This window comes from Malaya genurostris, chromosome 3 (genome assembly GCF_030247185.1).
Source record: "Malaya genurostris strain Urasoe2022 chromosome 3, Malgen_1.1, whole genome shotgun sequence".
Classification (NCBI taxonomy): domain Eukaryota; kingdom Metazoa; phylum Arthropoda; class Insecta; order Diptera; family Culicidae; genus Malaya; species Malaya genurostris.
The window spans coordinates 208861911-208885445 of NC_080572.1; the positions used below are offsets into that span (position 1 = coordinate 208861911).

Below are 23535 nucleotides of genomic sequence, written 5' to 3' on the forward strand. Positions count from 1 at the left end.
AGTAGATTATTTGATAAAAAATTTAAGTATTCAAATACTTTTAAATTCGATTTTCACTTCATCGCTATAAAAAAAACTTATGATTCTAATTACGTTTCTTTACAGGTAAACATAAAACATTGAATTTCGGATACATGCAGGTATGTAAACGATTAAAAACTTTCCGCGAAAAAAAATCCTGCAAGTCTGTTTACAGTAGAAGAACAGTAATGCATAAATAACTACCGCTCGCAACAGTGAAGGATGACAAGACTCGATACTGGAAACATTAGATCCGTGCCAAAGATTAATAGACTAAAATTCTACCCACTACCGTCTAATGAAACTTTTCTGCTAGCATCCACCTATTAAAGCATTCGTTTTCGCTATCCTATCCTCTGTACTGCACTTTGAGAGTAATGATGGCACTAGCCCAGATCAGGACGAACGCTGGACCAGAGATCTGATTCCAAGTCTGCTTCTAGCAGAAGCGAATAAACCTACTTTTCTCTTACTTTCTGACAAAGTCAGTGCAACGAGGTCTATAATATTTATAGCGCTTTTAATGGATAATCATAATTCATTGCACATTTTATTAAAAAAAAACGAAGGGAAAATTGATACTGTTACGAGCGGGGATAACTTCCGTTACATGCTGATTTAAAGCTTCACTGAACGGTCTTGTTTCTGTGATAATCCTCTTTTTGCAACACGAACTTTCAGTAATTTTTTTCTAACGTAGTTTCGCATTAATGTTCTGAATCAGTGCGACTTAAGTGTTAATTTAAATGGCTTTGATAGAAGCTGCTGCATTTTTTTTGTTGAGTTTTTACACTTGAATTTTAAGTCATCAATTGGGAGTTGTCGAACATGTCGTGATATGTACGTAGATTCTTTATTTTAATTGTCAAAAAAAATGGTAAGCGAATCCAATAGACCGGTTGAAGCATCCCGGTGTACAATGACGCCATTTTTATTCATATAAAGTATCATTCATCTTCAGGATTTAACGACTACAAATATCTCTTGTCTAGTACGGTGTAACATTCCATATATTTGGCATTTTATTTTATAGCTTTCTAGCTTTTTTAGCTAAACCTAAAAAATATATATGTAAGATTTTTTTATGCAAAGGAATAAATTTGTCCAGCTAAAACATTGAATTCCTTAAATCAGTGTATAACATCACAAAAGATTTTTTTTTAATTATTTGAGTTTAGAAGAATTTTGTAGTCAACTTCCGATATAATAAAATTTTCTAAAACTCGAAAAAAAGTACGGGTGTGTAATGTCACAGACATAACTGGATGTCGTGAATACGAATATAACCTCTTACTTTCGAATATCAATTAGTTGATCACTTGTGTTAATTATGCCAGCTTTCCCCTGTTTTACAACTAGAATTTGAAACGATGCATCTAAACTGAGTTGGTGCTATGCATTTTATATAGCAAATTAATATAAAGTTCCTACAACAACTACGAACTCCACCTGGTTGAAAAGTAAAATTTCGCATGGTTCTTCGAAAATATGTTAAGGGTTCTAAAAATAAAGGCTCAAATGAGAGCACGACCTGATCGTTTCATGCCTCATACTTGGTTTGTTCTTACTTATGTTGGTGGGAGCACCTCATCTCGACATACAGTTCCGTCTGAAGCACTACAAGAAATGAACGATTTTGTATCAAAGATTATCTTTTATACTCGTCCAGTAGATAATCGGAACAGATATGTGCTTGCATACCTCAAAACCGTCGTCCGGGTGCGAAAAAGGTAAGTAAGCGTAATGAATTTTCCTCATTATTTAGTTTTAGAAAACTTCGTTTTACAATTATTTATGGTTTTCTCACACTGTTGAAAATTTAATCACAAATTCCTGATCATATTTCTGATAGCTTGTAGAAAAAATTATGTTGTTGGGTTAAGTACAACAAGAGATATTCGCGATAAAGTTCTGCCCATTATTTAACAGGGTAAATTTTGAAAAGACGCCTCATAGTAAAATATTTATTTATTTATTTATTTATTTGTCGTCAATCAAAAGTAGACCATAAAGATAATTACAATAATCGTCTTAAATTAGTAAACTATTCTAAATAGATCACTAAATAATGTATAATTTATTATGAGTTAAATAATTATAATTGGCTTATCGAATAGAACTGAAATATTGCTTTAGTTTGTTTTTTGACATAGTGAAATCGACTGCTTCTGAATGCTTGTTGTATACAGCCATCAATTGATTTATTGGCCCATTTTTTGCATAGTTTGTTCGCTGGTGGTATGTATAATAAAAATATTTCGATTTCTTAAAGGCCGAGATGGTATGTAAAAATTTAGTTTGGACAGGAGTTGACTGGAATCTACGCGATTCGAGACAATGTCATTTACAAATGAGACCATTGAAAATTCTCTGCGTTCTTTTAATGTTTGAATACTGATTAGCATACAGCGGGCTTTATAGGACGGAAGAGGAAGTCTTGTCCAACCTAATTTACGAAGTGCAAATAACAAAAATTGTTTTTGAACTGATTCAATTCGATCTTCCCATGTGATTAAGTAAGGTGACCAAACTAAGCTACAGTATTCTAGTACTGACCGAACATAGGCAATGTATAATGTTTTAATTGTATACGGATCGTGAAAACAGTAACAAAATCGTTTTATGAATCCTAGCATGTTATTGGCTCTGTTTATGATTGTATTATAATGGTCAACAAAAGTCATTTTAGAATCTAGTATTATTCCTAAGTCCCTAATTCTTTCGCATTTTTGAACTGTTTGAATTCCAAGAGTAAGTATCAAGTCAGGTGTATTTCGTTTTTTACTGAATGTTATTCTACTGCATTTTTTCACATTTAGTTGAAGAAGACTTTTGTTACACCATGTATAAAAATAAAGAATTTCTTCTTGATAAACCTTGGCATCCTCACTTTTCTCTATTTCTAAAAATAGTTTTATATCGTCTGCGTATAATAGAATTTTTATTTTTTTAAAAGAAAGGAAATGTCGTTAACAAACAAGATAAATAAGAGAGGACCTAAATGAGATCCCTGGGGGACCCCGGAACTGACGTGAATGAGGCTCGACTTTTTACCCTTAAATTTTACAATTTGTTGACGATTTGTTAGATAAGATTCCAACCATTTAAGAACACCTGGTAAGATTCCCAATTTCTGTAATTTGAACATAAGCATGGGTATGTCAACACGATCGAATGCTTTGCTGAAATCTGTATAAAGAGCTTCAATGTAATTTCCCTTGTCCATAGCGGTCAGGGTATAGTGGACGAATTCAAGCAAATTAGTAGTAGTGGAACGTCCTTTGAAAAATCCATGTTGCATGTGAGTAATTCTATTTTTTATTTGACTAAACAGTTTGTCATTAACGATCGCTTCAAAGAGCTTCGGAATGCAAGAAAGAATAGCAATCCCGCGATAGTTGCATATGTCTGCTTTTTTCCCATTTTTGAAAATTGGTATAAGGAAAGAGTTTTTCCACGTAACTCCAGACTGAAGCGAATTATTAAAAAGCCAGCACAAAGGGGTCGCAAGATCTAATGCTAATTTTTTCATAAATATGGGTGGAATCCCATCAGGTCCGGCACTTTTAGAGATATCCAATTTGTTTAGGGCATCTATTATGTCTAGCACTTCGAGTTGATTTACATTAATATCTTCAGTAAACTCTGGAAAGAAATTAAAATATTCACGATCGCGGTCATCTTCAGAAAACTTCGTGTAGATTTGTTGAAAAAATTTTGCGAAAAGATTACAAATTTCTTGTGAGTTATTACCAATGTTTTCCTGTAGATACATTTTTGACTGAAAGTTTTCTGATTTCAATTTGTTTCTAACATAACTAAAGAATTTTTTTGGGCAAGACTTTATTTCCTGTTCAGTTCTTGAGTTATACTCTTTGAATGCAGTATCATTTGCTAAACTTAGTTGGTCACAGATGTGTATGTAATTCGATAAATTGTCACTATTATTTTCTCTTTTGTACTTTTTATGAGCTTTTTGTTTTCGATTTCTTTGGTTTCTAATATGCTCGTTATAGCAATCAGGATACTTTGAATTATTTTGTCGCCTAATTTTCTTCAATGGGACATTTTCATTTATTATGTCGTAAAGCAGTGCGTAGAAAATATCGACAGAAATTTCGACATTTCCTTCGTTTCTAAGGAGTTCTTGCCAATCTATTTCTCGTAGCTTACGACTAATACTATCATAATTTGCTGAGTGGTAATCGAAAATCTCCTCATACTCGTAGTCGTCGGGTCTATTAATCTGATGTATGAATATTGAGAATTCGATTGCTGTATGAAAAGCTACATTTTTCCACAATGGAGTTGGTGATTCTATTACACAAAAATCATCGTGAATATTAGTAAATAAAAAATCTAAATAACAGTTTTGCTGATTTTTTACATGATTAATTTGATTAAGACCTAAACCGGATATTTTGTCGAATAAGTAATGAAGTGTTTCATTCTCCCCAACGAGAGGTAGTAAAATGCTATCATTTTCAGCGTCTTGAATAAAGTCGAAATTGCGCTGATTAAAGTCTCCATATATATGAACTTTAACTTCCGATGGAAGCTTAGTAATTATTTCATCAGCAACATGCAGAAACTTTTCATATGTGGCTTTTTGGGCATTGTTAGGAGGAAAATATACTGAAAGAAAAATATGTATTTCACCTGCTAAATGTTCAAATTCTTTAAATTTCGTAGTGGTTATCATTTCGGCGTCAAATTCTGCTAAAACAGCAATAAGAACACCTCCCCCCGATTTTTTATCAGATGTATGGAGCTCACGATCGTTTCTAAAAACGTTGTAAATGTCTCCGAAGACTTCCGTGCTGTTAACGCTATCATCCCAACTAGTTTCGGTTGCTAGAATAATTCCATACGAACACCCTAAAATATTTTTATGGATTTCATTAATCTTAAGTGCGCTCTTCATACGGTTAAAATTTTGACAATATGCTACGATTTCTGTTGACGACGCTAGATGAGGAGATCTTATTGAACATGATTGTTGACTTATGATAATATTGTCATTATTCTCTTCTTCTGGGTAATGCGTCAAAATTGCCGAAAACACGAATGTTGAGCACGACACGCCACGCAGGTATCAGTTGACGAACATTCAGCAGACATTTGATTCGGCATCGTTAGTTGCAGGTTGTGCTCTCGATAAGGATTAATCGTCGGTCCTCTGAAAATTAATTGTAGGTCTGTAATTTGTTGGTGGTCCCGAAAATCGATCCTTAGCTGCAGCAAGAAGTATTCTATCAGGTGGAAGATTATTTCGGCAGTTGTTGTTATTATAGTTATTGCAATTATTATTCATGTTGTGACTAATAATGTTATTACAATATCGTTTTGTAGATGAATGATGCGTTGAAAGAATATTGGATCTGTTATTGTAATTTTCTCTTGAATTTCGCTTTTTGCGCCTTCTTGACTTGTCAGCCTCATTTTGCTGACGTCGGAACCTAGATTTGCGTGCGTCGTACTCACTCCAAACAGCTTTCCATACTTTTTTGGTGCCTAATAAACGCCATCCAGAATAGTCGGGTTTTTTACAGTTCAATTCGTCATCCAAACTGGGGCATGAGTCAGGTGTCGATGATGATGATACAGCAATTTGGATTCCAGCAATATTTGTTGATAAAGACTTCAACTCCTCTAGAATGTCCAACTCGACCATAGAATTTGGATTGTTAGGTAAACAGGTTGCTGTGTCAAGTGATAGCTGGCTGAGTTGACTTATTTCGTTACTCAGGTCTCGCAAATTTGTAGAAAATTCTGACGTCACGGTTTGCAGTGTCGAGAACACACTTTCCTTTGTCGATTTTAAAGCTGTATCTAGCAGTGCAGTCATGTGATTTTTAATACTTGTCACACTTCCCGGCAAACTGCTATTTTTATTTAGTGCAATCAGCTCATTTTTTATGGTAGTGAGTAAGACTTCTAGTCCGTCAATCGCCTCATGTATTACAGTTGGCTTCTCCTGTTGAAAAGCAAACTTATGCAGCACTTCCGTGTTGGCCTGAAGTTGCTTCTCCAGCAGTTTTTGTTGCTCAACAAGGCTGCTATAATGCATCTTTACTTGTAGTAATTCTTGACATACCTCGCAACATGGCAGCACATAAGAATTAATATCTGCTTTTTTGTCTCTCTTCCTGAGAGAACCGCGCTGAATGATAACACCGATGCAAGCCGCGTGAAATTTTCGAGGGCAGCCAACGCATGTCCACATGATTGTGTCGACGGAGGTATCCAGTGCACAAATTTCACAACTCATGTTGATTACACAACTAAAAACAGTTAAAATAAACAATAAATAATATTTCGCGCGCGGCACTGGGAGCGAATGAAAAACACGTCCGAACTTGACGACGCCTAAACGAAAAAAAAAGTCGTATTCACGACAAAAAATTATGTTTTCTATGGAATCAAATTTCAAATGCATCCAATTTCATATTTCTGTTTTTGCCTTTCTCATATAAAAAGGCAATGCAATCGCTGTGAAAACCGACCTTTGAACCAAGACCCGGTGGTCCGAGTGTCATTTACCATGCAACTCAGTTTGTCGAATACGCAAAATGTCTTTTCCCGGAAATATCTGGACCTACTTTCACAAACTTAGATTGAAATGGAAGGTTTTTCGGTGCCATAGGATTCTATTGAATTTAACCCTGATGGAACTTCCGGTTCGGGAGTAACGGGGTAAAATGTACAAAAAAGTTAAAAAAAGAGCGCTAAATTTTCTCAAAAACCACTCAACCGATTTTCTTCATATTAAATTCAAATAAGGAGGGTTCATAGTCCAAATTCTATGCTATGCTATTGAATTTTATCTGGTTCCGACTTCCGATTCCGGAGTTACGATGTAAAATGTACAAAATGAACTAAAAAAGTGCACTCGATTTTCTCTTATAACATTACCGAATTTCATCCGGACACAATTTCTGGTGTCGGAATTACAGACTAGTAAGTATAATAATCTCATTTTCACTCAAATAAATGGGTCTACGCAGATAGAAATAGACTAGCTTTGCCCTTTGTTCGGATCTCACTTCCGATTCCGATGTGTGAGATGTGTGTAATATTTTAAACCGTAATTTGAAGTGAAAATGCAAAAAAACGAGAAATTCCTATTAGTTTGGGTAAAAACTATTAAAGATTGTAAAGGTTATGTTAATGTATGCCCAAACAAACATTTTTGTTCCTATTCAATATTCAAAGAACAGTTTTTTGAATAAATGCTTAGTAATATTAATGAAATTAAGAGTTATATTAGAAAGGCATCATGACACCACTAGGTAAATTAAAGCAAGATTTTTAAAACCAAACATTGCACTAAGCTTTGACAATAACTTGTAGAATAATAAATTTGTACACTTCTTAAGGATTCTCGAAAAAATAGTGTTCCTAAACTAGACCTTAATACCATAGACTCAAGCGAGGACTTAAAAATTTTATGTTTATTTACAATTTATCATATATAAATGAACTAAAGAAAAAATTAATTTCTTGGTACATGAAAAAAATGTTACAATTTTTCCATTTTTTTATATATATAAAAAATAGGTATAGAATTCGCTCGAACTTTAGGAAAATTTTCCGAGGCCCGGAGAGCCGAATGTCATATACTAATCGATTCAGCTCGACGAACTGAGCAAATGTCCGTGTGTGTGTGTGTGTTATCAACAAAGAGGTCGAGAACTCAGAGATGGCTTGACCAATTTTGATCAAACTAGTCGCAAATGAAAGGTCTCCCCGTCACCGAGTTCTGGGTGTTTGAATGGTTTTGAGATCGGATTTTTAGTTTTTGAGTTATTCAAAGTTTTATGTCAAAATTTTCAGTTTTTTGACAATATCTGCCAGAACTAACTTTGAAAACAGAATATGTTTTTAGACTTATATTTCGCACGGTAATAGCTATCCAACAAGCCATAGATTGTCAAAATCCGTCCATTTTTAACGGAGATATCGATATTTTTGTGTAAACGACTTTTCGTCTTATTCCAGTGTTAGGAGTTTTACGCGTCTGATGATAAAGCGCTGTTTCGGAGCCAAATGAAACACGATTTGTTACACTGTTACATACAATTGTTTCTATGTACCAAAAAGACTGTGTACAGCATCTTTGTCCATGGCACTTTGCCTCGGACCGATTTTAGCACGGTTCGTTTTTGGCAACATAATCATTCGAGTATGACATGTAAACTAGATGATGGCAGCATTTTCAAGTTGAAAGTAATATCATAATTATTTTGATTTAAGCTATTTACAGTAATGAATGCTGGAAGAACATTACTCTCATATACCATTCGACTCAGTTCGTCGAAACCAGCAAATGCGTGTGTGACAAATAATTCCACTCAATTTTTTTCGGAGATGACTCAACCGTTTTCTACAAACTCAGATTAATGTAAAAAGTAGTATACTCCCAAACAAGGTTCCTGAATTACGTTTGGATCCGACTTCTGGTTCCAGAACTACAGGATGATATGTGAAACGAAATTAAAATAATGCAACTCATTTTTCTCGTAAATGACAAATGAGAGGTCTTAAAATCCTATAAAATTTCTTACTTTTTAGTCAGATCCGACTTTCGGATTAGGAGATCCAGGGTGATTAGTATAAAAATGTAAATTAATCAGGGTTTATCGGGTTTGCAGATTTGGATAGTCGAATACCAAATAAATCTATTTCAGTTTAAGCGGTATTCAGTTTTCGATTCGGAAGGTAACCAAAAATTTAATTCGCACTACAATTTCTCGAAGATGTCTACAAACTCCTCAGGTAAATTTAACTGATTTCGGCTACATCGATTTTAAAATTCCGAAATAAAGGACATACAAAATTGGTGAATTTCATCCGATTATCTAACAGTTCGACTGAAAAGTTCGTATCGTTTAATAGAAACACACATTTTTTTGGCAAAATTCGTTTTTATTATTCAACATAATTGCCATCAGAGGCGATACAGCGATTATAGCGATCTTCCAACTTTTCGATACCATTTTTGTAGTACGATTTGTCCTTTGCCTCAAAATAGGCCTCAGTTTCAGCGATTACCTCTTCATTGCTTCTAAATTTTTTACCAGCGAGCATTCTCTTGAGGTCTGAGAACAGGAAAAAGTCACTGGGGGCCGAATCTGGAGAATACGGTGGATGAGGGAGCAATTCGAAGCCCTATTCGTTCACTTTCAGCATGGTTTTCATCGACTTGTGACACGGTGCATTGTCTTGATGAAACAAAACTTTTTTCTTCTTCAAATGAGGCCGTTTTTTGAAATTTCGTTCTTCAAACGCTCTAATAACGCTATATAATAGTCACTGTTGATGGTTTTTCCCTTTTCAAGGTAGTCGAAGAAAATTATACCATGCGAATCCCAAAATACAGACGCCATAACCTTACCGGCCGATTGTTGAGTCTTTCCACGCTTTGGGTTCGGTTCATCGCGTGCAGTCCACTCAGTTGACTGTCGATTGGACTCCGGAGTGAAGTGATGGAGCCATGTTTCGTCCATTGTTATATATCGACGATGTTTTTCACGTTTTCATCGGTAACAGCCTCTTTTGGACGCCCACTGCGTTCATCGTCTTCGGTGCTCATATGACCACTACGAAATTTTGCAAACCACTTACGAATTGTTGCTTCGCCCGGTCCAGAGTCTGGATAACACTCATCAAGCCAGTTTTTGGTATCGGCGGCACTTTTTTTCATCAAAAAGTAGTGTTTCATCAACACACGAAATTCCTTTTTTTCCATTTCTTTCACAATAACAAAAGTAGCTTCACTCAAAATGCAATATCTCACAAACTAATAATCAGACAGCTGTCAAATTTATACCCGTATCTTTTGAAGGTACTAACTGAAAATGGTATGGATTTAATTCTAGTGGCGCCCGCTCATAGAAACGATACGAACTTTTCAGCCGATCTGTTAATTACAGGATGATGAGTTTTTAAAATTAATACCGATATAGAAGATGTAAATTATTTGGCGTATTAATTTATGGCCATACGAAACATTTCGGGTTTGCTAGTTCCTGAATACCGGCTCTGGAAGAAATAAATAATAACGAAAAACTCTAAAGTGGAACTTACTTCGACATTTCATGGAATGTTTAATCGATTGTCACACGTTAAGATTGAAATTACCCATATCACTACACGGTGAAAACCAAGTGAAGTGATTGTGACCCTTATTATGGGTATCACTTCACGGTGGAAATCAAGTGAAGTGAATGTAGGTCCTTATTACGAAAGTCGCTTCTGAGACAAAAGTAAGTGAAGTGAATGTGAAAGTGGAAGTGAGAACGGTAATAAGGACCAATGTCATGAGAACTGAAACACCGAAGAATATCCATGCAAAAAACACATGCGGATTGATAAAAAAAGGTATCATCTCACTGCTAGGTGGATTAATCATGTTTTTTTTCTAAATTCAGCACAAAATCACAAGTTCTATTTTATAAATTCTATGAATCTTTAAATTCTATGAATTTTATTCCTACATAAGGTGCTGTCAGAAATGTAATGAGTGAACTGAAATTTTTTTTTAAAGAATGATAGTTTTCTATTCTTTTCAATATAAATGGAAATTATCGAATTCATTGAGAATGTATACAAATAAACTGCGCATTTCAAAACGGTTGCAAGTTTGAAGAATCTGGTAGCACTTGCATACATTCGCGACTTTATAAAATATATGCAAAAAAAGAATTATTTTTGGTAGAAAGACAGCAAAGAATACTCACTATTATTGAATCTGTTTACATATCAAGTTTCAGAAGAACGAAAACAAAACGGTTCAACAGAACTATCAAATTATGAGCAGTTCTTTGAACCCAACGGTTTTGCCCATCACTATTCAGAAACCATCAATTTCAATTATTCGGTGCCAATCATTTGGAACGTTACAACCTACTTCACCAGAGATACTTGATACTCCTTGTACCGTTTACATTATTGCAGTAGAAAATGAGGGCGTTAAAAACGTAATACTTCACATACTCCCATCCGAATTTTTAATTGCAAAAATTTTTAGAGGCATATTAATATATAGGATTAATTAAATGTTGTTTAGTGTGTACTCGGGCCAGATTATAGAAGTGCATTTTTTTATGTAACTTAGGGTTGAAAAATCATTCCCAATCTTCCGAAATGGACATTTTCCAGCACTCTCCCGAGGAGCCAGACTTCTAGTAACAGTCCCGAAAATATTGCTCAAAATTGTTCGGAGTTCTCTGCTCAGAAGACGCAATCGTTTTCGAATATTTCGAGGTCATTTTTTGAGATCCGGCCTCTGGTTTCATCGCTCTCCCTGAATAAGGGGAAAATCCTGACCCTCTATTGTTTAGGTCACAATATACTGGATCTATGGACATACTGACAGACGTTTACTGACAGCTCGTCAAACTATGGTGGTTCTCCGGGAAAATGCTTTTCAAGATAAAATGAGACCTGACCCAGCCCGGACCACATAACCCTACTGTCGCACTACCCCGCCTGGACACACTCGACTAACTCTTCAACACGTTGTTCCCCTTCATCCAGTCCCATCATTTTCATCAACTACCCATAATTTCACAATCTTCGCTTAGTATCTGAAAACACATAAACAATCGAAAACGGAATCAGAACTCCTGTATATTTATTTGATCTCTTGTCAAATGAAATGTATCTTCATGTCATGAAAATACTCTAAATGCAAACTGTGCTTCGAAGACTGCGGCTTGCTACGACGTAAAATACATTGATTTATTTCGAAACTTGTCGCAATACCGCAGTGATCAAGCTTATGAATTTTTTTAATAATAAATCCTAATCAACTGACAAAATCCATTTTCCAGCATGAATCCAATCAATCGAAAAGAACTCGATATCCAATCTACTTGGCGAAAAGAAGCCCCAAAGCAATTGACGCCAGTTTATTACGGGGCATCCGGTCGGATCAGAATCAAGAAACAGGCTGATGTTGGCATAAAACTTTATATCCTATTTTGATTATTTCATTGCACCTGTTGGCGTGATTTTATATCGGTTCGAAACCCGGCACCACCGGCTGCTGTGAATGGTGAAGAATGGTGATATCGTTGTGTATCCTGGCACGGTTGCCACGGTGAAAGGCCACAAGCTCTCCGTACTCGGGAAACATAACTCGTCTCGTCTCGATTCATGTTAGTGCATCTATTTTAAAAACATAATCATCAAGTTGATCCGGTAGAATATATTTTACGAGAGCTATCGATATTGAGTGGGGGCGATCATTAAAATGAACGTGCCTCTGCATTAGTCAACGATTACGGTCTGTCCCGTGCGTTGATTGAAGGCCGATAGGCAGCGCCTTAGTCTTTCACTTGTCAAACTAATGTCCTGCTGAGCCTTGGTCAGTAACGACTGCAAAGTATTTCTTTCCTGTTCCATGATGGTGAGTCGGGACTCGGCAGTCATCAAGCGAGATCTTAAATCTTTATCAGTTGCTGAAACTTGTACTGAGGAGGCTATTTTCTGTACTTCATTTGGAGCTTCTGCATCGAGTGATTTGACCGTTTCAGATTGCTGTCCTGTACGAGCTGAATTACGCTGAATTTCTGCAATTTTCTCTGATTTCAAAAGAACTAGTTCATCGAATGTTGTACCCAAATCACGACAGCAAACCTGATCTTTTATAATTTGGTAAGAAGTACAGCGCTGATTATCGGACTTTATCGTTATTTTTTTCGCTTTCAGCACTTTCACTAACTTTTCAATATCCTCACAGATCCAATCATTGTCGTTCAGTGAGATTTCACGTAAATTCGGAAAGTTCCTCGAACCATCAGTTAATTCAAAGCTCATCAAATAGTTATTGTTCAGAAGAAGCTTCACGACAGACCCAATTCCTGCGCTATCGTTGGCTGTCAAATGCGTTAGCTCGTTGTGCGATAAGTCAACCAATTCGAGCGAAAGCGTCTTCAGGTCAGAAGTTGATACCGCGAAAATGTTGTTATGAGCCAGACGAAGATCGCGCAGTTGGCGCATATTTCGGAACAGAGCGAAATCCACGCTCACCAGCCGATTGTACGAAAGGTCAATGTAGGTCAACTTGGCGAGCCGTGAAAGCGCAGATATGTCACTCAACCGGTTTTTCGACGCATCCAAGTGTTCTAGTAAGAATATGAACGAATCCCGGTTGGTGTCTAGCTGATGGATGTGGTTATGGCGGATCGTGATTCTTCTCAAATACTTCGGAATGATCAGTTCAGTTAGCAGATTGTCGTTCAAATCAATCTGCTCGAGATGGCGTAGATCATTCAGGGGGTCCCAGTTCATGTAGATAAGCTGATTGGAAGACACGTTCAGGTGACGTAGTTGATTGCATCCGATTATTTCGATACTGTTGAAAATATGAAGTCTATTTGCTGCCATATTTATAATCTCTAAGTTGTTACATGTTCCAAATGCATTTTCCGGTAGCGCATCGACGAAATTCGACGAGATGTCCAGCTGGATCAGGCTGGTGGACTTAGCGAAAATGTTTGCTGTTAGTTTTTTTAATCCAACATTATCTGCTGATAAGAATTCTAGCCGTGGGAACTGTTTGAACAAAACCTCAGGCAGGTACTCAAGCTGGGAACTTTCGAACTTTATCACTTTCTCCGATGATGAGCTGGTAGTAGATTCAATAACGTCCTTCGCCTGTATTTTGATGGATTTCAAAATGCATAATCCTGGCTTAATGGTCGGCTCACAGTTCAGGTTGACTGTTGTCTTGGCTGCATTTGTTCCGCCGAAGAATCTGCAAGTGATCATTAGAAAACATGACATACATTTCAAAAGGCTGGGACAATTAATTGAACCTACATAAACACTAGGACAGCTTTCGTCCACATTTTCATGTTAACTGAACTAATTAGCACGAGTCAGTGGTTTTCTAGGCTGCCGAAATACTGATAAAGGACAAATACATAAATGTATTAAACAGTCCCGTAATCGCTACGAGGTAATTGATAGCCTTCCGGAGCTGCTAAGATCCTAAATAAACACATTTAAAGAAATAGCTTGATATATGTATTTGTGCTTTCGTAAACTTTGAAAATATTTTACCTTATTCTCGTTTGACTTAATTCAACCATAGAAATATCCTAATAAATTAGGTCACCGTTTCCATACTAAAATTAGCTCCACTATTTACTATGTTTAAATTTTTAGTTGAAGTAACATTTGCCTATCGTTGGCATTTCAATTACACAGGAACGAAATCAGTCAAACCCAATCAATAGTATTAAGCAAAAGAGTTGAACGTAGGTTCAGCTGTCCTTTCATTTCCAACGACTTACCCGAGAGCCGAAACATCCTTCGTGGAATGTTTGTCCGTTTTCTATTTCAGCACAAGTCAAAGCTGTGTCAACCGAATATGTACGGTTTTCTTCCGTAAGATGTTTGCTTTTGATCGCGAAACGGAAGAGTGTGAATGTGTGTTTTTCAGTGATTATGACTGCCAGTTCCTTGAAGTACAAGCCAGAAAAAAAAACATTTCCAAGAATTGCTGACGTTATCCATCAGAGGACATGAATTGTTGTTACCAACACTTGCTCAAAATATCAAAGCAGCCAACATAAAATGGCACTAATTTTGTAGAATGTTTGTTTAATGGAAGAGTCTAGTGTACGGTAATTACATTATATGTTTATTTCTCGTTCCTGAGAAAAACTTCTGCCGGCTTCCATTTTCCGGTCAAAACGGAAAAATCGCTGTCAATGGTAGCATAATAAGAAGCACGGAAGTTTTTGCCATGCGCCACCGGGTCGCTTCTTTGTTGTTCGTGCCCGACCGAGTTGTTTACCGATGTCCCAAAGGAACTCTCTAGCCGTACTCCAGCCCGATGTGCGTGTGTATGTGTGTGCGTTCGTGCACCAATGCAAGAAGAATACACAGTCAGAGAGTTTGCCTTCTAATCTAATTCCAGGAGCGTCGAACTATCGGTTGAGGAAACGGTGTGCGGCAGGAGAGAAATATTTACCAAACACTTGACATCGTTTCATTATGTTGGAACTGGGATTTATCGGCAATACAATTAGGTGAACTCGAATCTGAAAGGAACGCCCGAGCCGGAAGGGACATAAAGAAAACAGCTCAAAATGGACGAATGGTACAGAATTGACGCACCGGTGATCCATTCATTTGTAGTAAATAGAAAAGGTAGTTTCCCCTTTGGAACATGTTTCAGTCCGGTGTTAAAATAACAAACTGTTAATCCAATGACAGCTTCGTTTTGGGGCAACATGTTATATTTTGCCAAGGTTGGTAATTTTTCTGAGCACACCACTGAAGACCGTTCATTTGAACCAGGGCACACTGACACCTCTCCATACAAAAGTTGGCAAAAACCATAAATACGTCGATAAACGTCAGCTGGATGATTTTTTATTAATAATATGAGGTCTTTGAATATATTTTCATCTTGATAACGTATGAAAAAATATTCGATCCACCTAAAAGTGACAGGATGCACCGTTTGCTATGGACCGGAAAATGATGACTTTTTTTTAATAAAATGACTTGTCCATTTTTATTTATTTCGTGATTGATTAGGAGCTTTAACTAATGTTTCAAATAATGATTACACTTTATACACAGAGAAAAAAAAAACCTTTCCTTATATCTTGAAAATATCAATTTTCTCCAGAAGGGCTTATCTTAATATTTTTATTTTCTGATATGCTGTAACATACAACTGATGTAGTTTATTGAACTATGATTGAAGATGGAAGAGTAACAATCAAAAAAGTGTTTTTTTTATGTTTTAACAAAAATTCTAATCTTTGGAAAATGCTCCACATTTTGCATTTTTTAAGTTTTTCGACTTTATGAAAGAACACAAACACAAGTACAAAATAAAATTTGGTTGAATACTACCGCTTTACTAATAGACCTTATTAAACTATGTAGAATGAAAAATGACTAAAAAAATAAGTGCATAAAGTGGTTTTCGTGGTTTAAATTTGGGAATTTTTATATGGACTACAAGAAAGTTCCAGAGAACAGAAAAAGTGCATGTGGTGGGATCAACTGGGTGCTATTTATTATGAGCTACTCAAATGCGTTTGGACAGAGCATTGCATGAAAAGCGGACGCAATATGAAGATCTTCATGGCATAGTATTTTTTCTTCATGACAATGCAAGACTGCATGCTTCGAAAGTTGTAAAACCTTTTTTTAATAATCGCTACAATGAAAAGTTCAGCCCCAGCCGCCATTTTTTATCAGACATTGTTCCATACGGTTGCCATTTGCTCCAATCCATGGCGCATAACTTGTCAGGTCAGTTTCAAAAACAACGACACCACCAAAAATTGGATCGATTCGTTTGTCGAATCTGAGGAAAAGGAATTTTTCAAACGTGGTATCCGAGTCTTAGTGGTGGTATATAACGATGGAATATACTTTGAAAACCGATGGACTATGCTTTGGAAAACGGTACTGCAATGATACTCTCACTAAAAATCATGAAACTTTAATAATTTATTCCAACGCCTGATATATTATAAATGCATTCATATAACGACATTTATATATGTGTTTTATGATAAGTATGTTATAAATATTCTGATTTCACTTATTATAAAGCCGTTTATTTAAATTTTACTGACACCGACTTCAGTTACAAAAGTCTGGCCCTGGTATCTGTGATTTTTATTGTCGACCCCGCAAACTATCGAAAATAACCTTTAAGGTGCAGAAATGTGCAAAATCGCATAGTGGTTTCTGACAAGTAGAAAAAATGCTATAAAATCAAATACTATTGAACAGTGGCAGCCCTTTCCTACCTATATAGAACTCTAATCGCAAAACATCGTCATTGCGCCAAATATTTTGTATGGAAGGATGAAAAGAAAGTTTACAATACCCTATCTTTGAGAGGATATGGAGAGATGAATTCTTATTCAAAATTTTTTATACTTTAAACTGTAATCCTTCACTTATCTGAGAATTCAAAAAAAAATAATACAGTGCAGGAAAAAAATAAATTTATTTTTTGGATTTCTGGATGGAAATAAACACATTTTTTGATTCACAGTAAATAAAAATAAAAATAATCAACAATTTTAAGCACGTTAGGCTCGTTAGGTAAGTACTGCGATGAATAATAATTATAATGATAAGAAAAACATGTCCAATCACAAAACGTGCTACGCAGCTGATTGATATTACCCTTTTTAGCTTGAATATCATACATAGAAGTAACAGGAGTGCAGGTTTCGGTACGGCAATTCAAACGCGCAATTTAAATGTCTAAAGTTTAAGAATTCAACTGAAGGATCTTTTACATATGAGTACCACTTTCTAACTAGATGCAACAATATGAAAAAATGATTTCTAAATTATTCGTAGATTCTCAGCAAAACGTTCTACTAAATGAGCATAAAAATCGAATTAAATTTTAAATGTTTAAATTTTAAATGTATGAGATCAGTTGTGAAGATTTATAACCTTGTTGTGCTCATTTATATGCCAGTTGTGATTTTTGCCTTTCTCATATAGAAAGGTTATGCAATCACTGTCAAAAACGACTTTTGAACCGAGGCCCGGAGGGCCGAGTGTCATATACCATTCGACTCAGTTCGTCGAGTACACAAAATGTCTGTGTGTGTGTATATGTGTGTGTGTGTGTGTGTGTATGTGTGTGTGTGTGTGTGTGTGTATGTGCGTATGTGTGTATGTAACGTTTTTTTGGAACTAACTTTCTCGGAGATGGCTGAACCGATTTTCACAAACTTAGATTCAAATGAAAGGTCTTTAGGTCCCATAAAAAATTCCTGAACATTATTTGGATCCGACTTCCGGTTCGGGAGTTATAGGGTGAAATGTGCAAAAAAAAAGAAAATATATGTTCTAAATTTTCTCATAGATGGCGCGACCGATTTTCACAAATTTAGGTTCAAATGAAAGGTCCTGTGGTCCCATGCGTAATTCCTGCATTTCATGCGGATCCGACTTCCGGATCCGGAAATATAGGGTAAAGTGGGAAAAACCTTAAAAATTTCTCTAAATTGACCTCAACTGTTTTCCAATTGATGGTTTTGATCAGTAGACGGTCAAACAAACCGATTTCGATTATTATTTTAAGAATCGAAAAAAATTATTTTAAAGAATACCACTGTATTACTTATGATAGTATGATTGATATGAGAAAGGCATCATTGCACCACTAGGTGGATTAAAACAGGTTTTTTATGGGGTTTTCTGACCCGAAGAGGTGAGTAATCATATTGTTAAAGTCCTCATAGTTATAGAATTGCACGCTCGGAAGTTGGGTCTGAATGGATCTCAGTTAATAATAACTTTGTAATGAATCTAAGTTCGTGAACATCAATCGATACCAGTTCCATTTTGGAATGTAATACATATATTGAAGTTAACATAAATAGACATGAATGAAATATCAATTTCCAAAGCCAATTTTTATCAAAAAATCTCAGTATGCAATACTGTTTGAAACATAGAAGATTTCAAAACGTGATTGAGTGTTGAACGGTTGATAAATGAAACTTATCGTTGAAACCAGTGATGGACCAGCACACGAGCCAGCTCTCATACAGTCCGTGTGCTGTACCTTTTCAAAAACACGCATACGAAGTCTGAAGCACACGCTCGTGTGCTGTGTTGCTACTAGATCGGGAGTCGTATGCTTCGAAGAACCAGCTCGCGATGCTGGCTCATCTCCTGGCTCATGAGCTGGAATGGGGAGCTAGCTCGTGAGCTGGCTCATGTGCTAGCTCATGTGCTGACTTGAGTGCCGGTTGTTTTCTTTATTTAATAATATAATATAATTTTTAAGCACACAGTGCCCGCTCTTGTATTGTCTCTTGTCAGTAAGTGGACTACACAAATAGCACACGCTCATACGTCTGGTTTGAAAAGCACAGCACACGAGCTTAATAGGCACACACTGCAGGTATAGAGCAGCTCGTGTGCTGAGCTCGGACATCACTGGTTGAAACTCCCTCTAAGTAGTTTTGAATTCGAAAACCGAATTAACATTTTGTGTGCCAAAAACTTGAACTTTCCAGAGCAGAAAACGTTTAAAGCCATTTTAGTGCAAGAACCGGGCAAACAACTTTGAATGAGATAACCGGACTTTCAGAGCATATGTATTGATTTTTGCGGGATTCATTCCACATATTGAATGTTATGTATTTTATCTAGCAGATTCAAAGTCGTTTGATGTATTAATTAAATTAAATTTTACCTACAATTTGTTTGAGATTTTTGAATACTGAATATTGTTGACGAACCTTTCATTTTAATCTAATTGCATTGAAATTAGATATTTCTATATTGACAAATTAAGTTCGATATTATACTCGTATGCCTATGAAACTATTTTTCGGAATAAAAATTCATTAAAGTGTAAAAAATTACTCCAGTTTTAGATATTATCAGGTTTTAAAAGTAGTTTAATATAATTAAAAGTACTAACGACTATACTAAATTTAATTCCAGATCATATTTGATTGGTTTTTATATATGACCACGAAAACAATTTTAAATAAATTTCAAGGTCGTGTTGAACAAGGTCACACCAGGATAAGAGGAGGAGTTGCCATTTTTGTCCAACGGCAAATTAAACATCGAATTTTACCTTCTTTCAATACTAAAGTTATTGAAAGCTTGGGAATCGAAGTTGAAACCATTCATGGAATTTATTTCATCGCTGGAGCATATTTGCCATTCCAATGCACCGGCGAACAATTAAATTTCTTTAAAGGCGATTTGCAAAAACTTACAAGATATCGATCGAAATTTTTCGTAATAGGGGACTTAAATGCTAAGCATGTCCAGTGGAATTGTAGGCAAAATAACAGTAATGGTAAAATACTTCATAATCAACTCTCAGCTGGTCACTTTACAGTTCTTCATCCCAGTAATCCTACTTGTTTCTCTTCCGTGAAAAACCCGTCTACAATTGATCTGGTTCTAACAGATCAAAGTCACATTTGTAGTGAACCGATTACTCATGCTGATTTTGACTCAGATCATCTTCCTGTAACATTCAGACTTTCCAACGAAGCTATAATTAATCCAATTAGTTCTATTTTCAACTATCATAGAGCAAATTGGTTGGATTACAGATCTCACATTGAAAATCATGTGGATCATGAAACTATTTTAGAAAATTCTGCGGATATCGACACAGCAATTGATAATTTGAATCATTATATTATCGAAGCTAGAAATCTTTCAGTTCCCAAAGCTCAAACTAAATTAAATTCTCCTATCATCGATGACAATCTTCAACTGCTCATTCGGTTGAAGAATGTTCGTCGACGACAATATCAACGTTCTCGTGATCCTGCTATGAAAAACATAGTTAAGGATTTACAAAAAGAAATTAAACATAGATTTACTCTTTTGCGAAATGAAAATTTCGCTAAAGAAGTTGAACAAATTAAACCATATTCTAAACCTTTCTGGAAACTTTCTAAGGTTCTTAAGAAACCTCAGAAACCTATTCCTGCTCTCAAGGAAGGAAATCAAATACTTCTTACAAATGGCGAAAAAGCTCAAAAACTTGCTCAGCAGTTCGAGAGTGTCCACAATTTTAATTTGAACGTTGTGAGTCCTATTGAAAATGAAGTCTCACTGAAATATGATCATATTTCAACCCAAGTGTTATCACACGATGACATTATTGAGACGAATTTTGATGAAATTAAATCAATTATTAGAAAACTTAAAAACATGAAGGCTCCTGGTAATGATGGAATTTTTAATATTCTTATTAAAAATCTTCCCGATGTTGCCTTGAGACTCCTGGTTAAAATTTTCAACAAGTGTTTTTCATTAGCTTACTTCCCAAAAAGATGGAAAAACGCTAAAGTAATTCCTATCCTAAAACCTGATAAAAACCCAGCAGAAACATCAAGTTATCGCCCAATTAGCTTACTTTCTTCTATCAGTAAACTTTTTGAAAAAATTATCTTGTTAAGAATGATGACTCATATAAATGAGAATTCAATTTTTTTACCAGAGCAGTTTGGATTTCGTCATGAACATTCAACTACTCATCAACTTGTCAGAGTAACGAACATGATAAAATCAAATAAATCTTCTGGGTTATCCACTGGAGTTGCTCTTCTAGACATAGAAAAAGCATTCGACAGTGTTTGGCACAAAGGTTTAATAGCAAAAATGTCTGATTTCCAGTTTCCTATTTATTTGATCAAAATGATTCAAAATTATTTAACTGATCGTACTCTTCAGGTTAGCTATCAGAATTGTAAATCTGAATTGCTACCCGTACGAGCCGGTGTTCCGCAGGGTTCGAGTGTAGCTCCAATCTTGTATAATATTTTCACTTCTGATCTTCCAAATCTACCCGTTGGTTGTCAGAAATCGCTATTCTGTGACGACACAAGTCTGTTAGCCACAGGTAGAAATCTAAGAGTGATCTGCAGTCGCCTACAAAGAAGTTTAAATATTTTCAGTGATTATCTGTCAAAATGGAAAATTAAACCAAATGCAGCAAAAACGCAATTAATTATCTTTCCTCACAAGCCAAGAGCTTCTTTTCTTAAACCAAACAATAATCACATTCTCAAATTGAATGGCTTGGAATTGACATGGTCTGATCAAGCTAAATACTTAGGTTTAACGTATGACAAAAAACTCACTTTCAAGGATCACATTGAAGGAATCCAGGCAAAGTGTAATAAATATATTAAATGTTTATATCCTCTTATAAACAGAAATTCTAAGCTCTGTCTAAAAAACAAATTGTTAATTTATAAACAAATTTTCAGACCAGCCATGCTTTATGCGGTACCAATTTGGTCAAGCTGTTGTTCCACCAGGAAGAAAACGCTTCAAAGGATTCAGAATAAAATTCTGAAAATGATTCTGAAGCGTCCTCCCTGGTTTAGTACAAATGAGTTACACAGACTCACAAATATAGAACCATTAGATGTAATGTCACATAATATTATAAGCAAATTCCGACAAAAATCGATGCAATCTTCAATTGAATCGATTCGCTCTCTGTATTAGTTAGTAAGTTAGTATATAAGTTCCTTTTCCCCATTACACAATACAAGTAGGTTTAGAATTTTCCCTACACAAAAATCTCAGAATTGCGGAAGCAAATGATGTCTTCATGGTAATAACCAAATCATATATATATATATATATATATATATATATATATATATATATATATATATATATATATATATATATATATATATATATATATATAACAGGGCTGAAAAGTCACCACTTGTGGCTGAACACCCAATTTAAATCTTAATAATTTAATTTTAACTCATATTCCAATAAATAGTTATTTAAAAAAAAAAAAAAAAAAAAAAAAAAAAAAAAAAAACAGGATAAGAGGCAGATAAAAATACTTTAGAATTATTTAACAGTTACAGATACTTTCCCCTGCTTCTGAAAACCTAATTATTAACAATTGTGTTGTACGCCAAGGAAAGTAAATAAACAAGCCTCAGAAAACACAATTGCCAAAAAAAAAGTAGCGTTTAATATTCTTATCAAATTGTATAAATGTTATATTGTGATCGAGGACTTATCGGAGAGTTAATAAGCACAGGTTGCGATGCTTATTCACTTGCGACTAGAGCACTCGAACCTCGTTCTTGGCTAAATTGGCTGAAAACGTACGTAGCGTGGTACATAAATCGACGTGAACATTTCAAAAGGGCCTAAAAACATTTGACAGATTCTCTTTGTTTGCTTTCTCTTTCGACTATATCTGCGTTATTATGCTATTGTTCGTTACATATCTGATACTGTTACAAAGCTGTAAATATTTTCTTTTATTCTACAAGAATATTTTGAAAGTAAACGTGAAAATTAAGGAGTTATTAACAGAAGACAAAGTAAACAAAGAGAATCTCTCATTCGTTTATGTGACCTTATGAAATGTTCACGTCGAAATGCGCGAACGAGTTTTTGTGAGAGCAGCTAAAGCTCTTCGATTGCGCATGGTTCTCTTCTGAGAATGAGAACAAATTTCTATTAGCGCAATAAAAAGAGCGCGTATGCATAAGGTCTGCTGCTAGTCTGTGTAAGGGCTGAGGCCAGTGTGTTTTAGGGTGTATTAGATGGTTATTTTCACGCTTTAAATCTGATTTTCTCAGAAACGGTGACGAATATAAAAAAAAACCAACTGACAATCTCTTAGAAAATTAGTTTAGATTATTCTGTGAAAATTTCAGAATGATTCATTGACTTTAGCGGTCGGGAAAGTCTTGTTTCTGAAGAAAGAATTGCATAGCTGAAACGCCGTCTTTCAACTTATTCATTGAATATCTCGCCTTCAAAAACATGGATTAAAAATCTATCCTGACAATGTCTAGATAATTTAATTTAGATGCGATTAGTGCATAAAAACATATACATGTTATCGAGATAAAAATGAAGTATGAATGTTATTTTTGCGAAGGTAAGTCGAATTCTATGGCGGCGCCATTTTAGTTCCCTGGTAACGTAACGAAACATGAGAGAGAAATAAAATCGGCTCAA

The 23535-nt window shown here is 35.4% G+C and overlaps 2 protein-coding genes across 3 annotated transcripts in view; one reads left to right on the forward strand and one right to left on the reverse strand.

The window, feature by feature from the left end:
- The window catches only part of LOC131439135 (Krueppel-like factor luna), a 140268-nt gene that overhangs the window by 45470 nt on the left and 71263 nt on the right, over positions 1–23535 (forward strand). Inside the window, exon 3 of one of the 2 annotated variants that reach the window (XM_058609798.1) lies at positions 106–635. The exons of the other annotated variant lie outside the window; for it this stretch is intronic. Within the exon in view, the coding sequence (XP_058465781.1) occupies positions 106–221 (116 nt within the window). The 3' untranslated portion in view covers positions 222–635. Of the gene's footprint in view, positions 1–105; positions 636–23535 lie in introns of those variants that run through there. 2 annotated transcript variants of the gene reach the window in all.
- Positions 10808–14484, reverse strand: LOC131439134 (protein flightless-1-like). The gene is made up of 2 exons (XM_058609796.1): positions 13852–14484; positions 10808–13786 (listed from the first exon to the last, which is right to left on the reverse strand). Exons 1-2 carry the CDS (start codon positions 13884–13886, stop codon positions 12298–12300), a joined length of 1524 nt encoding a protein of 507 aa, XP_058465779.1. The 5' UTR covers positions 13887–14484; the 3' UTR covers positions 10808–12297.

Coding starts and splice junctions, on each gene's coding strand:
- LOC131439134 (XM_058609796.1), bottom strand. CDS start 13,886: ATGAAAATGTGGACGAAAGCTGTCCTAGTGTTTAT. Junction 13,787..13,851: donor AAAGCTGTCCTAGTGTTTAT/GTAGGTTCAATT, acceptor GATCACTTGCAG/ATTCTTCGGCGGAACAAATG.